This window comes from Hordeum vulgare, chromosome 2H, assembly GCF_904849725.1.
Source record: "Hordeum vulgare subsp. vulgare chromosome 2H, MorexV3_pseudomolecules_assembly, whole genome shotgun sequence".
NCBI lineage: Eukaryota > Viridiplantae > Streptophyta > Magnoliopsida > Poales > Poaceae > Hordeum > Hordeum vulgare.
In genome coordinates, this window is record NC_058519.1 from 437054541 (window position 1) to 437070965 (window position 16425).

General features: G+C 44.9%; 2 protein-coding genes across 3 annotated transcripts; one reads left to right on the forward strand and one right to left on the reverse strand.

Annotated features, from left to right (window-relative positions):
• Positions 1-645: 645 nt before the first annotated feature.
• LOC123430214 (11-beta-hydroxysteroid dehydrogenase 1A-like) lies at positions 646-2551 on the forward strand. Its single transcript, XM_045114099.1, has 6 exons — positions 646-894; positions 988-1180; positions 1486-1571; positions 1657-1788; positions 1897-2061; positions 2153-2551. The coding sequence occupies exons 1-6, from the start codon at positions 646-648 to the stop codon at positions 2444-2446; spliced, it is 1119 nt and encodes a 372-aa protein (XP_044970034.1). The 3' UTR covers positions 2447-2551.
• Positions 2552-4495: 1944 nt separating this feature from the next.
• LOC123426556 (recQ-mediated genome instability protein 1) lies at positions 4496-15001 on the reverse strand. Of its 2 annotated transcripts, XM_045110415.1 has the most exons (9): positions 13895-15001; positions 12947-13117; positions 11869-12014; positions 11134-11267; positions 9987-10567; positions 9484-9594; positions 9278-9406; positions 5036-5164; positions 4496-4795 (listed from the first exon to the last, which is right to left on the reverse strand). In XM_045110415.1, the coding sequence occupies exons 1-9, from the start codon at positions 14918-14920 to the stop codon at positions 4631-4633; spliced, it is 2592 nt and encodes an 863-aa protein (XP_044966350.1). In that variant the 5' UTR covers positions 14921-15001; the 3' UTR covers positions 4496-4630. The 2 variants fall into 2 exon arrangements, with proteins under 2 accessions (XP_044966350.1, XP_044966351.1); XM_045110416.1 differs by lacking the exon at positions 5036-5164 and having other exon boundaries at positions 13895-14998.
• Between the last annotated feature and the right edge of the window lie 1424 nt (positions 15002-16425).

Sequence of the window (16425 nt, forward strand, 5' to 3'; positions counted from 1 at the left end):
TTGCATCATCTCTTTTAGGGATGTCCTTCTGCTGCCTAGTTGTGTAATTTCATCTGTCCCTCCTAAACACCTAATCCTTCACTGTTAGAGGCTTTTCAGGATTTAAAAGACAAACTAACATATTCATTCTTCATGAAGATTATCATTCTGGGGTCCTCGGCTATTTGGATCACAAGGAATAATAAGATCTTTGAGAACATAACACCTCCATTCCAGGGTTGGAAATTCATATATTTTGAGGAGCTCAAATGGCTGAGATATAGGATGAAGCAAAAATATATAGATCAATTCTCAGTTTGGCTAGATAAACAATAAAAACAGAAACTATGTTCTTTAAAGGGGGTTGTCGTGCTCCGGGTTGAGAAAGAAGATTTGTGTGTTTCGGTGCCGCAAATGGATGGGCGTGCATTCGAAACTGAAGCAGAGCGTGCAACGGGCTTCTTTTTCCAATCGACGGTGCTCACGTTAATTGCTCTGTGTATGCGGACGCCGTGACAACCAAAATGACATCAGCACGAAACGTGGTTGCCACGTGGCCCCCGCGGTGGCACGTAGCAGCTGAGATGGCGATCTGCATGCCCTCTCGCCTCTCCACGCGTCTCCTGCGCCGCACCGCAAGAAGGATCCTGCCAGCTGCCGGCATATATGCAACTCTTGTGCATGCCCAGGTCCACACACTGCAACCAGGTCCTGTCGGCAAGGACGCCGATGACGATGCTGATGGGCAGGCTGGCCGGCGTAGCCCTGGAGCTGGCTCTCGCCGCGCTGCTCCTGCTCTTCCTCCCGCCCTACTACGTCTACAAGCTCACCGCCTCCTTCCTCGGCTCCGTCTTCCCCGACAACGTCTCCGGCAAGGTCGTCCTCATCACCGGCGCCTCCTCCGGCATAGGCGAGGTATGCATACGTAACATTTACGTGCATACACTCCAGGATGCTTCACCTTTTCTGTACGGTAGATTTTAGCTAGTTTCTTGTTTGCGTGTGCAGCACCTGGCGTATGAGTACGCGAAGAGAGGAGCCAACCTTGCGCTAGTGGCGAGAAGGGAGGCGAGCCTCCGGGAGGTCGCCGACAACGCGTCGGCGCTCGGCTCACCGAACGTCCTTGTCTTGCCGGCCGACGTCTCCAAGCCCGACGACTGCCGAAAGTTCATGGACGACACGGTTGCCTACTTTGGAAGATGTACAAGTCTGAGCTGAATGGGATTTGATTTCATTGCATGAAATTTCCTGAAACAGTAGATTAACTTGATCATGCAAGTGCTTAATGATCACTGGGATTTTTGGTGGATCATATCAAGATTGACGTGTGCTATCCATGGACAGGGGTGTGTGGAAGTGTGCTATAGATCTTATGGGTTTCACCTCTAGCCTACCCAACTTGTTTGGGACTAAAGGCTTTGTTGTTGTTATTGTTGTATATATCAAGATTGACGTGTGTGCATTCGGATCGCCAGGACTTCCTTTTGATGCGCTTGCTATTTGCAGTGGACCACTTGGTGAACAACGCGTCGATTTGGCAGGTCTGCAAGTTCGAAGAGGTGGAGGACGTGCACTACTTCAGAACAGTGATGGTACGCAGCACATGCCGTTTTCAGTTTCTTCACATGAATTTAGGGCGACAATGCGTGAGAATTTGACCTTTTCCTGCGCACATAGGACATCAACTTCTGGGGCCATGTGTACCCAACTCGCTATGCCATTCCTCACCTGAAGAAAACCCATGGCCGGATCGTCGGAGTCACCTCCAACTCCTCCTACATATTCATCGGAAGGAACACCTTCTACAATGTCTGTGGTCAGAGAGTCCATTCCACGCTTGCTACCATAAACAGTTGAAATGCACGGGTACGATGTGGAAATCTTGCTAATGCGAAATGACTGTTGTTTGCATGGCAGGCGAGCAAAGCAGCGGCGCTAAATTTCTACGACACGCTTAGGATGGAGCTTGGCGGGGACGTCCACATCACGGAGATCGTCCCAGGGGTGGTTGAGTCGGAGATCACAAAGGGGAAGATGCTCACCAAGGAAGGCGAGATGAAAGTTGACCAAGATGAAAGAGATGTAACACGAGTTGCCACGCAATGTTTTTTTGTTTGGCCCGCGGTAGCATGTCATTTCATGTTGTTGACATGGCTAATTGTGATCATCGCAGGCAATCCATGGGCCGACACCGGCTGAGCCTGTCGCAGCTTTCGCAAAGACGGTGGTGAGGGACGTGTGCCGGGGCGAGAGGTACGTGTTTGAGCCAAGGTGGTACATGGCGGTGTACCTGTTCAGGGTCTGCTTCCCGGAGATCCTGTCCTGGAGCTCGCGGCTCCTGACGGTGAAGACGCTGGGGCGCCCTGCAACGACCGACACCGTGGGAAGACAGATACTCGACATGCCCGGGGTGCGCTGGTTCACCCAAACAGCGTCGCTGCGGTCGCCGGAGATTAGGGCCAGGTGAAAGTGAAAATAGCTGGAGTGGCAAGTTGTGATGTAAGAAGCCCACTCCGCTGTCTGGTTGTAGTAATATGAAGCTTTATATATCGAACTAAAACGTGCTTGTGTACTGCTCCCTCCGTTTCCAAATACTTCCTCCGTCCCGAAATACTTGTCCTAGAAATGTACAAAATGGATGTATCTATAACTAAAATAAGTCTAGATACATCTACTTCTATGACAAGTATTTCCAGACGGAGGGAGTATAAGTTTTTCTAAAGATTCTACTAGAGGACTACATACGAATGTATGTAGACATACTTTAGAGTGTATATTCACTCATTTTATTTTGTATATAGTCACCTAGTGAAATATCTTAAAAGACTTATATTTAAGAACGGAGAGAGTAGTATGTCTCATGGTTCGTAATAATTGTAACATTACTGTACATTTTTATTTTCTTGGTCTGAAATCACTACTTGGTGCAATGTACATTGAACTTTCACTTCTGAGTGGTGAGTTCTGAATCTATCGATTTGGAATTTGATGCTCCTCGTCGTATATTATATATGAGGAGGAGAAGGGGAGCAGCTCATGGAAAGGACGATCGAACACAAACAAGTTACAGGAACCCGGACCTAATTGGCTTAATTGCAAGCGCGTTCAGTAAACTGACAAACGTTATAACTTGTACTCCCTCTGTACCGTATTGGGGAGAACAGTCTAATTTCAGTGCTAAATACGTCCGGAAGTACAAAAAATTGAACTGATAAAGGTTGTAACTTGTATACTACCTCCGTCCAAAAATACTTTCCTAAAAATGTATAAAATAGATGTATCTATAACTAAAATAAGTCTAGATACATCTATTTCTAGGACAAGTATTTCCAGACGGAGGGAGTACTATTTAAGTGAAAGTGTAAACATTCTAGCCCTCATTTACAGGGTGGAAAATTAAACGGGGGGTCCACAACATTGTAACCTTCATTTACAGAGTGAAAAAATAACCAGGGGGCACGTATGCGGACAGAGTTTCACAAAGGGGCATTGTTCTGAATGGAACTCAAGAAAACAGGAAAACATAAGCGAACACCTCGGTGCTAATTTCCAGCACCTCTCTGTACCTAAACAATCGTAGTTGAAAAGAACTAAAAGTTTTCTTCAACTAAATAGTTTTTCCCAACTATAATTATTTAGGTACAGAGAAAGTACGCACTATTATTACAAGTTACAACATCAATTATGAAACCTCACAAAATAACTTTCCTGGAGTTAGTATGAATGTTCACCTAGTCTACTAGAGGAAATTAACGTGTCTTAGTCAAATACTCCCTTTGTAAAGTGATCTAAAAGGTCTTATATTTCTTTCCAGAGGGAGTACTATTTTATCCGTCATCAACATTGTGCACTTTTATACGGCAAGGCAAAGCTATGTCATTATAAATGGTCAAACTTGTTGACTTCATCAGAGTTTAAATACCAAAATACTCTACATAAACCTCTTTGCCATCAACTGCCCGCGCTTAGATATACCTTCAAAAACTTTGGTTCTTGTCGTATGGATGGACATCATGTTGTATTTCCTTAAGCAATTTAATAAAAAGGAGCAATGCCCGGTTGAAAAAAATAACAATTCATTTAAAAAGAACGATGTGCTGCAGCAGAAAATAGCTTAGCCTGAGAAGGAAATGGTCATGCCAGGTCTAACAACTTTGGCCGTCGATAATAGCATAGTAAAAGTAATATTATTCCTTTCAGTGGCAAATACAAAATATATTTGGAAGAATAGTGGTGTTTACAGAGCGTGTAGAATTCTCCTTTGGTAACAGAAGATTTCATCGTTCCATACGGTGATTGAAAATTTATGCTGATGCTTCAGTTAGTTTGATTTTTGTATACAATCTTACTGAAAAATTTCATAACTACCAGGTTAATTCTTGAATTGTCTTTTCAATAATGTGACATATTTTATTATCTTTGCGGAAACAAACTGTTTTTGTTTTTACTTAGTTCCAATCCCCCCCAACGAATAGAAGATGAAAAACAATGCAAGAGCAACTGCCTGAGGCAGAGATAATGAACACATTTTATAGCAGAAGCAAAGATGTAAAACGAAGAACTGGAAAAGTGCACAAGTGCACTTAGCCTAGCATAGCAAGATCACGACAATGTAGCTTTTGCATTAATCGAGCAAAAAGGCTGACCATAATCACGGAGTGGTATCCATAAAGTCCAGATTTCGGATGTGCTGTTGAGCAGAACATGTTTTCAGCCTTTGAAGCAGGAGCCATGCATCAGCAGTCGAACAACCTTCGTTCATCTCACGCACAATGGGTCCAGAAGATTGTCCGTTGTACTCAATAAGCATTGTACCCTACAATTGACGGGGGTTAACATACACACCTTCAAGATTTAAGATGTTATAAATAAAAACAAGGAACTAAAATCAGATGAAATGAGTTTGTTTTAATCAAAGTGATCCCAATGGTCCATGCGCTAAAGGGTCTGAACATACTTCTTCCCTAGTTATGAATACAAGGTAGTAGCACACTATTTGAAGTGTTTGCCAACAATATATAGAGGAATAGCGTCAAAGAAAACCTGCAATTGTTACCAGTACAATATGAAGAGGCAACTGATCAAATGATAGCAGTAGTATTGGCTTATGCAGCAACTCCAGCACTAGCAAGATGTTCTTGTTAAGCTTCATGCAGTAACTGAAGGGTCTGAACATACTTCTTCCCTAATTATGAATACAAGGTAGTAGCACACTATTTGAAGTGTTTGCCAACAATATATAAAGGAATAGCTTCAAAGAAAACCTGCAATTGCTACCAGTACTATATGAAGAGGCAACTGTGTCATTGCAAAAACGGACCCGCCGCCGCACTGCGGTCGCCAGAGACACCGTCGGAGAGGAGGAAGACAAAGGTGGTTGTTTTCCCAGCGCACGAACGCCACCACGACAACGGCTTTTTTTCTTGAGCTCGAACTCAACCCCACAGCAGTTACAACGATGGCCGCGCCGGCTTTATACCCGAGCCAGCGCCAGGACAAGCACCCACACGCACCCACGCCTCCACTCTCTCGCGCCCCGCGATCCGCTCGGTCCACGCAAGGCCCTGCGGATCGCGCGCGATCACCACACGACTCGCCAACCGCCTGGACTTGTTCCCACGCACACGCGGACACACCCCATGCTCACAGCTACCTACACACGCACGCACCCGACGCGCCCCGCCACGGTCACAGCCGACTCGCCCTGGCGCACGCACGCACACGCGCCCGAGCCGGTCTGGCCGTGGCTTACAGAATTATTCCAACACACACACACCTAAGCTACAGCCTAAAGAAGCCCGTCGTCCTGGACGTTGCCGTCGACGAGGAGGGCCTGCTCCGCTACCTCCGCCTTCCTCGGCTTCGTGCAGTCCCGACTGAAATGGCCGCGCACCCCGCAGTTGTAGCACCGGCCGCGTCGCATTCCTCCGCTGCTCGACGTCATGCTGCTGCCACCGTCGTCGTGGTTGAAGCCGCGGCCGCGCTGTTGTTGCGGTACCTGCCACTGCGTTGCTGTGAGCATCAACTGCTCCTCCGCTCGCTCGCCGCCCGCGCAAGCGTCGCCGTGTGCGCCCATCGAAGGCTTTGAGCCTTCCGAGCGCCTCCTCGAACGGCATGACGTCGACGTTGCAAAATTGCTCGATGCCCGCCACCGCCGCGTATAGGCGATCCGGCACCGTGTCAAGTAATTTCTTGACCATCGCAACGTCGTCCAGCGTCATACCGAGCCCCGCATACCGCGCCGCCATGCTCCCGATCCTACCGGCGAACGGCCAGGGACTCGCCGTCCACCATCCGCAGCCGATCGAAATCCCTGCAGAGTGTGGCCAGCCGCGCCGACGAACCTAGTCTTCAGGCAAGCCCATACCTCCGCTGTCGTCTTCTCCGGGGATACCTGCATCAAGAAGCCTTCCAAAAGAGCCCCGAGCAGATAGGCACGCACTGGCTTGTCCAAGTTTGCCTCTACCTTGATAGCCCACGTGGTGTTGTTCTCACCAGTGAGCGTCGACACCTGCATCGCCAACGAACCCCCCGCTCGGCCGGCGTACAGGACAAGCATCACCGACGATCACCCTCCAATACGTGGCTTTGATACCAATTGTCGTTGCCAAAACGGACCCGCCGCCGCACTGCGGTCGCCGGAGAGGAGGAAGACAAAGGTGGACATGGTGGTTGTTTTCCCCGTGCACGAACGCCGCAGCGACAACGGCTTTTTTTCTTGGGCTCGAACTAAACCCCACAGCAGTTATAACGATGGCCGCGCTGGCTTTATACCCGAGCCGACGCCAGGGCACGCACCCACGCCTCCACTCTCTCGCGCCCCGCGATCCGCCCGCATCGCGCGTGCCCACGACACGCTCCAACGCGCTCGGTCCACGCCGGGCCCTTCAAATCGCGCGCGACTTGCCAACCGCCTGGACTTGTTCCCAAGCACACGCTACGCGACCGCACAAACACACCCCGTGCTCGCAGCTACCTATACACGCACGCACCCGACATGCCCCGCCACTGTAGCACCCGACTCACCCTAGCGCACATGCACACGCGCCCGAGCCGGTCTGGCCATGGCTTACAAAATTATTCCAACAAATTGATCAAATGATATTAGTAGTATTGGCTTATGCAGTAACTGCAGCACTAGCAAGATGTTCTTGTTAAGCTAACATATCCAAAAGACCAAACTAATGGAAGAGGCCCATACGTGGACATAAAAGGGGGCATCGGCAGTTTTTGAATAAATTGCGGAAGCCAGGACTTGAACTCGAGACCTTAGGCTCCAATACCATGTTAAGCTTCATTCTCTAGCCAACACAACCAAAATTCCGAAGTGATGAGAAGGGCTAGGCAATCCACATATAAACATCAAAAATCCAAAACATCAACTGAAGTCCAGCTACAAATATGAATGGTAAGTGCGCGGATATTATATAGCACAACTAGCAGGCTGAATTGCTATGTAGTAATCTGAACATGCTTAGCCTAACTTGATTTAAAAGTTGTGGGACTTATTTAGCCTAAGGGCTTATCGACTGGAATTGTCAAAATAACTTAGGGCTTATCTAAAGCAAGCTCGAACAGTTGAAGGCTATAAGCCTCACAAAATTCGGCTTGTAGACCAAAGTGTTGCCAAAAAGTATCTCTGGTGGCATTTCACTCCCCTCAGGGCCGACTTGGACGCACAAAGGGGCTTTAGGTGCACTAAGACTTGTGGTTCATCGCTTAAAGGTCACAACAACAACAACAACAACAACAACAACAAAGCCTTTAGTCCCAAACAAGTTGGGGTAGGCTAGAGGTGCGACCCATCAGATCTCGCGACCAACTCATGGTTCTGGCACATGGATAGCAAGCTTCCACTCACCCCTGTCGATGGCTAGTTCTTTGGTGATACTCCAATCCTTCAGATCTCTCTTTAAGGACTCCTCCCATGTTAAGTTCAGTCTACCCCAGCCTCTTTTAACGTTATCAGCACGCTTTAGCCGTCCGCTATGCACTGGGGCTTCTGGAGGCATGCGCTGAATATGCCCAAACCATCTCAAACGATATTGGACAAGCTTCTCCTCAATCGGTGCTACCCCAACTCTATCTCGTATATCATCATTCCAGACTCGGTCCTTCCTTGTGTGGTCACACATCCATCTCAACATGCGCATCTCCACCACACCTAACTGTTCCACATGTCGCCTTTTAGTCGGCCAACACTCAACGCCATACAACATTGCAGGTTGAACCGTCGTCCTATAGAACTTGCCTTTTAGCTTTTGTGGCACTCTCTTGTCACAGAGAATGCCAGAAGCTTGGCGCCACTTCATCCATCCGGCTTTGATTCGATGATTCACATCTTCATCTATATCCCCGTTCTTCTGCAGCATTGAGCCTAAATACCGAAAGGTGTCCTTGTAAGGCACCACCCGCCCATCAAGGCTAACCTCCTCCTCCTCCTCATGCCTAGTAGTACTGAAACCGCACCCCATGTACTCGGTTTTAGTTCTACTAAGTCTAAAACCGTTTGATTCCAAGGTTTGTCTCCATAGCTCTAACTTCCTATTGACCCCCTTCCAACTATCATCGACTAGCACCACATCATCCGCAAAGAGCATACACCATGGGATATCTCCTTGTATATCCCTTGTGACCTCATCCATCACCAAGGCAAAAGGATAAGGGCTCAAGGCTGACCCCTGGTGCAGTCCTATTTTAATCGGGAAGTCATTAGCATCGACATGACTTGTTCGAACACTCATCACAACATTATCTTACATGTCCTTTATGAGGGTAATGTACTTTGCTGGGACTTTGCGTTTCTCCAAGGCCCACCACATGACATTCCATGGTATCTTATCACTTAAAGGTCACATTTTTATTTTTATTTTTACAACATTCACACAGTATACATTTAAGCATGCCATAAAATATCAGGTAAAAATTTGATCGACACGAGTAACAAAAGACATTCGTCTTGGAAATTTAAAAGTTGTCAAACTAGGAGATTTGCAAACGAGTGCGCCTAAAACCCCTTGTGCGTATAAGACATTGCCATCCCCTTGACATTGTAAAATGGTTTGCAGAAGTCTCAAATAGATTTTTGTCTACATTCATTTTATTTCTATCCATTGTAGCATACTTATATTAATCAGGAGGGCCCTGTTTGTCCTAGCTATAAGCCAGACAACGCATGCACATGCGATTGAAACTAATATGATTACAGTCACGCCAGTAAGAAAGGACCATAAGGCAAAGGTATTAATAAAGATACATATTCAATTTTAAGAGAGGGAAAGAGGGAAAGAGGGGTGACCTCAAATTTCTCCAAATAATGCTGAAATCTATTCAGAATTTGTTTCATAACGATGTACGATTCTGAGGTTGGATCAGAAACAGCAGTTGAAACCTCCTCGCATGGATGACCAATTATGTTACGTACAATCTGTGTAATGTGTTATGATAAGGTTATGATCTTGAGTAAACATGCTAGGTAATTATTAATAAAACAGATATACTCACAACACAGTCAACAAAGGCCTCTGAAATTTGACTTCCATCATCTATGCACACAATTAGCTCGTACTCTTTGCGATTCCTAAATTGAAATCGTTTGACAGAGGTGATCAAACCCTGTAGCAGTTATGTCACCAATCAACGTTTGCATTTCTCACAAATGACTGAAAGTAAATATACATGTAAGAAAATCTTCCAGCACTCTTGAACTCATGAAAAACATTTTGATCAAAGCAGCAACGTGAAATGAACACTGTTCTATGTAGAAGTTTGTAGACAAAAGGTTGAAAGGATAGCTAAATCTACAAATAGAAAATCCTATATGGAAATGGTAGAAAGTAAATATACATGTAAGAAATCTACTGGCACTCTTGAACTCATTGAGAAACATTTTGATCAAACAGGATATATGAAATGGACACAGTTCTATGTAAAAATTTGTAGACAAAAAGGCTGGAGATCAAGGATAGCTAAATCTGCAAATAAAAGGTACTAAGTAGCAAATGAACCTTAATTTTTCCTTGAATATAGGGTCTTGTATCCTTTTCTATGGCCCAATGTGCCATCAAGTTGAAAATGTATATGAAAGGTTTTTCATTTTCACCACTTAGAATGACTGGATGTTCCATCTGACCAGTCTTATCATCAACAGTTGAAGGCTGTGCAGTCTCCACACCATTGGCACCAGTTGCACCAATGTCATGTGCCCTTTGTTGGGAATCATACCCAGCATAAGGAGTAGATGCAGAAGGCTCTCCTCTGTTCCTAGTAAAAGCAGTAGCTTGGTCCTGCATGGTGATTTCTTGGACACGCTGTATTTGCTCATCGACATTGTTCGCCACAATAGGATGGTCAACATATCCATCTACCAAAGTTCGTGATATTCTACTAGTGCTTTGTTGGGGTTCATGTCTATAGGTAGCAGGTGCAGAAGCTTCTGCATTGTTTCCAGTAAGAGAAGTAGATCGGTCCTGCATGGTATTTTCTTGAAAATGCTGACGTTGTGCTCGGACACCATTTACTACAACAGGATGGTTAATACGCTCTTCTTGCATTGTTTGTGTAGTTCTACCAACTTGAGAGCCATTACCTGTGAATTGAATAACAATGAAGCATGAATACATCATATAATAAATACTTGGAAGGTTTAGATCTTAAACAATGGAAACTGAAACACAGGGCAACTTGCTTGACAAATGGACTTTCTTTGACACAGTATTGTGTGCCACAAGAACATAATTGCAGGAAAAACATTTTCTCTACAGCAGGGGACCTCTAACAAAGTGTGGTAAGGCAACTGTGGTCATGTACAAAATATTTGCAACAAGCAGCTAAGCAATTTTAAGTAGACCATAGTGTCTGAATATAATGGAGTTCTACAGCAGATAGGGAGCATATTCAGTCACCTGTATCGCCACTTGAGTAAAAGAACATACAAAGTCTCTTTCTGCAGCATAGACTCGCAGGTAGGAGCAACTAATTGCAGGTAAATCGATCACAAAATCAACATAATAACACCAAAAAATGTGCCTACTTACACATTGCTTGCAAAGAAGATAATTGTCCATAGTAATTCAGTTGCCTCTCTCACCTCTATGACTCCATCTAATAAAAGTATCTCCAAAGCTAACCGATGAGATGGAATTTATATAGTACCTAATCCTGTTGGATGGGAGGAGTTTACTGTTCTTGGCATTGAGATCCCTTGCTCACCACCATTTGCAGCACTTATATTACGTGGCCAAGCAGCTAAGGTGGCTCTGGAGGACAAAGGCAATCCACCTTGTTTCCTGCAGCATGAACACGTGAACATGCATGTGGAATCTAGAACATTAAATATACCAAGATATGAACAAACAACTAACAGCTTGTAAAGAAATGTGATGAACAGAACACATTGAATAGCAAAACTGCAAGAACAGAGCATGTGCCTGACTGGATGAGCATTTATTATTCAGTTTACAAACTTGGGAGTTATAATAGAAAGATATATAAACAAAATGAAAGAAAATGAAGCTTGCTAAGTACTCCCTCTGTCCCAAATTAAGTGACTCAACTTTGTACTAACTTTAGTATAAAGTTAGTACAAAGTTGAGTCACTTATTTATAAAGTTAGTACAAAGTTGAGTCACTTAATTTGGGACGGAGGGAGTACTTAATACACAAAAATGATGTTGTGGCTGTGAGCTGTGACTCTTGCTGACCAAGAAGAGATGCAGCCAAAGATCCTCAGCTGAAGTGTTTGCATTTAAAATTATCTAATTCATCAGACACTTCCATAAACAACTGTCGAGTTCTCACTTAAAATAGATGGTGAAGCGATATACCTCGCAATGAAATGGCATCTGCATAGATCTAATGTGTTCACTAATGGACAAGGACAGTACATACCTTTTCCCACGAGGTGGTTTATTTACTTCAGAAACAAGTCTGACACGTGCTGCTTCCAATTCATCAACTACCCCACCAAGAATCTCAATAACCTCAGGAACTAACATAAGAAGCCCTCTCTTTATGTGCACATTCCTTATAACAATCTGAGATATGTAAAGAAAATTACAAGCTGTTGGTACAAATATTAGGATATGGAAAAATATGTCTTATAGTCTCATGCTGCACACTCATTGGCATTTACCTGATATATTGTTTGTAACCATATACCTCTTATATGTATATATATATATATATGATATGATACCGGTACATAAAGAGTGCATCTACCATTTCATTCTACAGGGTGTCTCAAGAAAAATCGTTAGTTAAGAGGATGGTAGTTAAAAAATTGCAGATTATGCTGATGACCAATGAGTTTCAGAGAATGCCTTCACTACAATCAAGTCTTTGCCAGCACCAACCAACACTCCACACACGGAATAAGCACCATGCTTCTATGTCTCCCAACATTTACAAATGGTATCATAGAAGTAGAGAAAAAACTTACTGAATGCATGTGGAGTACCTGGTCCTATCTTTCACATCTATTTGATTAAAAATATAGCCATTCATGTTACAATACAGATGTAAGTTCAAATGTTTAATAGCCCAATGAGATGGTTATTGCATACTGCTCCACATATTAGTTATCGCTGGGTAAAAAATTAAGGGTGATGAATGTATTCAACTGCTACAAAAGTAAATATGTGAACTGATTTTATTTGAAAACTGCACAAAACAGTCAAAATGGTCCCAGAGCATAGGCACCATCATATTAGTTATTACTTCGATCTCTATCTTAAATCTTATATCTTTCCTATTTAAATAATATTCTAACTTTATCCTATTACTGCCTGATACTACTGCCATGAACACAAGTATGTGAAGAGTATATTCCCATGCCAATGCATCCGAACGCAAGTACGTACATTCTGTGGAAATGCATCCTTTTAGTATAGGTTAAGAAAAGAACATAAAATTGTAAGGCAAGACAAACTTCTCAGGAAAATGAGAAAATCAAATTTTGAAAGATGACCTTAAAACCAGCAGGAGCGAGAACTTCCAGGTCTTTGATAGGCCTGTATTCCATTCCATATATGCGTTGGATGCCGTCTGTCATTGATAACTTTAAACATCGTTTGGGGCCGGCATGAGCATCACGATATCTTTCCCTTAAAGGGGCTGACATATTGACGATTTCATCAACCTAAGAAATACAGAGCTCGTTAGATGGTTACATTCATGAAACGATCCTGATTCTGCACATGACAAATCTACACCTTTATAATTTGGACCAACCAAATAAGCAATGCAATATTTCTCTTCTCCCAATTAGCATGGGCCCTTAAGTTAAGGTCAACCTGGTTCTGACTCAACTTTAATTATATAAATGTGAATAATATCACATTACAAATAAAGAAGGAAAGAGATGATCAGTCCTACTACAGTACTACCTTGAAGATGCATGCGATTGGGTTAAGCTTAAAGGACTCCGTGATGCTTAGGATTGTTTTCTTGACACACCGGTGACCAAGAACTAATTAGATAGCTTAGATGAACCAAAATGCATAACCTGCACTTTACTAGTACAGCAATCTCAACAATATTCACCATTCCATGTGCCAGCAAATCACCTTCATGCGTCAAGAAATTGTGCCTTTGTGGCGCACTCACTAAGTTCTGACTAAGGAATTTTGCCTTTGTGGCGCACTCACTAAGTTGAAGTAAAGCAAGTAAACTAAAGGTTTAGGTTCCAGCATAAACACCTTATTTCAGATGGATCTCGAATTAGAAGCTCAGATATGGAGGCAAATTACAGACATTACCATCACCAACCTGAAGTATCCACCAGAGCAAAACCATGCTATACATTGCATAACTATGCTGCACCAGGAGGGGCACCAAAGCAGTGTACTGATATCCACAACTCAAAAGGAAAATCATAACCAATCATTCACATGCTGAATTATAAGGGGACTACAACCTGTAGCACAAATGGTCCATCGAGGGTGGCGGCTTCCATGCACCCGACGCCCTCCGGAAGCACACCAGCGCCGCATTCGTTCATGTCGGCAAAGAGGAACTGCTCAAAACACTGTCTAGCCTGCACTTCAGTGCCGCCATGACCGTTGAACCCAGACAACCCGGCAGCACACTGTTGAAGCCACTCTGGCCGCACACGCAGCCCGAGTCGCCGCAGGAACGCATCCACCGGACGCAGCTGCGCGCTCAGTGCGGACGGTGGGGTCGAGGACGTGAGCGGGGTCGTGGTTGGGGTCCAGGCAGGGGGAGGGGTTGGAGTTGGGGTTCGAGGCCGAGGAGCAGACGCAGCAGCAGGTGATGGGGTTGGCGTTGGGGTTCGGGCAGGAGGAGCTGATGCGGCAGCCGGCGGTGGAGTTGGGGTTGGGGTTCGGGACATAGGATTGGGTGCGGCAATGGGCGGTGGAGTTGGGGTTGGGGTACGGGCAGTTGTGTGTGCGGCAGCCGGCGATGGGATTGGGGTTCGGGTTCGGGCCGGAGGAGTGGGTGCGGCAGCCGGCGGTGGAACTGGGGTTCGTGTTCCGGACGGAGGAGTGGATGCGGGAGGCGGGGTTGGTGTTGGGGTTCGGAACAAAGGAACGGCGGGAGCAGGAGCGGGAGGTGGACATGGAGTTTGGGGCGGAGGATGTTGAGGTGGAGCGGGAGGTGGTGGGGAGAGGTCATCGGCGACGTCGGTGAACATGGAATCCCCATCAGAGTCCTGCATCTCGTCGGGGGCGTCGCCGAAGGCGGGGTCCTCGTCGGGGTCCTGGATCTCATCGACCTCCTCCTCGTCATCGGAGATCTCGACGGGAGGGGAGGGGGGAGGAGAGGACGGGAATGTGTAGGGGGCTGGGAAGAGGCTGGGGTTTTGAGACGAGGGCCGTCGAACGATTCCGCCGCCAGTAGAAACGGAGGCGGAGGCGGAGGCAGGAGTGGCCGCGGCGTCTTCCTCGTCGGAGTCAGTGATGATTAGGCTGCGGCGCCCCATTATTGAACAAATTTTGGGGGCGGTTTGGTCGGAGGAACGGAGCGGGGGGGGAAGGTTTTGGGGGCGGTTTCTCCTAGCGAAAATTCGGAGGCGGGTGCCACCGTTCCAGGCTTCCAGGTTCCACCGTTCCAGCGCGGGAGGATCCAGCAAAAAGCCTTGAGAAATAGCCTTTTTTGTGTGTGTGGCAAGGCCTTGAGAAACGCACAGAGCGACTGTCATGCGCCGCCGGCCCATTTTTAGCAGATCGTGAATCCTGGTTTCGGGAACCTTCGGAAGTTCCCACTTCCCAGTTCGGTTCACTCAGGCCTTGTTTCGTACTCCCTCCCTTTCAAAATTTTTATCTTAGATTTGTCTACAAATGGATGTATCTAAATACTAAAATGTGACTAGATACATTCATATCTACACAAATGTAAGACAAGAATTTTGGGACGGAGGAAGTACTAAAGTTTTTAAGAAGATTGACGGGATAGTGTATAGTGTTTCATGGTTCGGAAGTTCCCACTTCCCAGTCCAATCCCTTCAAATCGACATTTATCCTCAATTCACTAGATAGGGATAGTGTATTGTGTATTAAAAAAATCACTAGAATTTGGGGATTTGTAGAAAAATGTGGGGATGAAACATGACAAATACACTAGAATCAAATGGTGTTATGGGATATGTGGGGATTTAGGAGTTTGATCGGGATAATCCTCACTAATTCCCTAAAATACACTAGTACCAAACAAGGCCTTACGGTTTTTTATTTTCTGGTTGTTAAATTTCCGTGTTTCTGCGGGTTTTTAATTTTTTTCTATTTTCTGTTTTTTATTTTTCTTTTTTCTTTTATTTTGTTCCAAAATATAACAAAATTAAAAACAATACTTAAAAAATGTTCGCTTATCTAAAAAATGTTTGAAGTTTAAAAAAAAAAGGTCCAAAATATGTTTCAAGTTTCAAAACTTTATTGTGTGTTAAAAAATGTTTAATCCAAAAAATTAAAATTTGTATCCATGCTTAAAAATTGAATATAGTTTTAAATTGTGTTTCCATTTTTCTCAAAAATGTTCGTGTTTCAGTTTTTAAAATATTGTTTGCAATTTTGAAAATTGTTCGCTTTTACCAAAGAAAACGCATTTGAAATTTGAAAACATGTTTTCAACTATGTCACTGCTTATAGTTTTTATGTTTCGACTGCGTATTAGTCACTAGAGCTAAGTGGTTCGAGTGGCTAGTCACGTGCGCTTGGAAGTGGGGGTATCATGTTTGATCCCATGCACACGTACAAATTTTTGAGAATTTTGAGTGTTCTCACTACAGTATTGATCGTTGTTGGGTCGGCCGAGCTGGGGGGTGCCAAGTGTGGCGCGCTTCTATTTGAGGCAAAACGCGTCAAATAAAGTCTCCCGTTCTCGCCATTGTTAAAGGAGTCCGGTATTAAGCGGTCCTTAGATTGTTTGTATGTTCTCATGGGCCGGACTCCCGGACCTATTCGATCATCATTAAAAGTATCGAAATCAAGA

What these genes read in the sequence shown, in the direction of transcription:
- LOC123426556 (XM_045110415.1), bottom strand. Translation starts at nt 14,920, where the DNA reads ATGGGGCGCCGCAGCCTAATCATCACTGACTCCGACGAGGAAGACGCC. An exon ending in ATGGACCATTTGTGCTACAG is followed by an intron (nt 13,118 to 13,894) that starts GTTGTAGTCCCC and finishes TGTATTTCTTAG; the next exon opens with GTTGATGAAATCGTCAATAT. An exon ending in CTCCCATCCAACAGGATTAG is followed by an intron (nt 10,568 to 11,133) that starts GTACTATATAAA and finishes TTCAATTCACAG; the next exon opens with GTAATGGCTCTCAAGTTGGT.
- LOC123430214 (XM_045114099.1), top strand. Translation starts at nt 646, where the DNA reads ATGCAACTCTTGTGCATGCCCAGGTCCACACACTGCAACCAGGTCCTG. An exon ending in CCTCCTCCGGCATAGGCGAG is followed by an intron (nt 895 to 987) that starts GTATGCATACGT and finishes TTGCGTGTGCAG; the next exon opens with CACCTGGCGTATGAGTACGC. An exon ending in ACTACTTCAGAACAGTGATG is followed by an intron (nt 1,572 to 1,656) that starts GTACGCAGCACA and finishes CTGCGCACATAG; the next exon opens with GACATCAACTTCTGGGGCCA.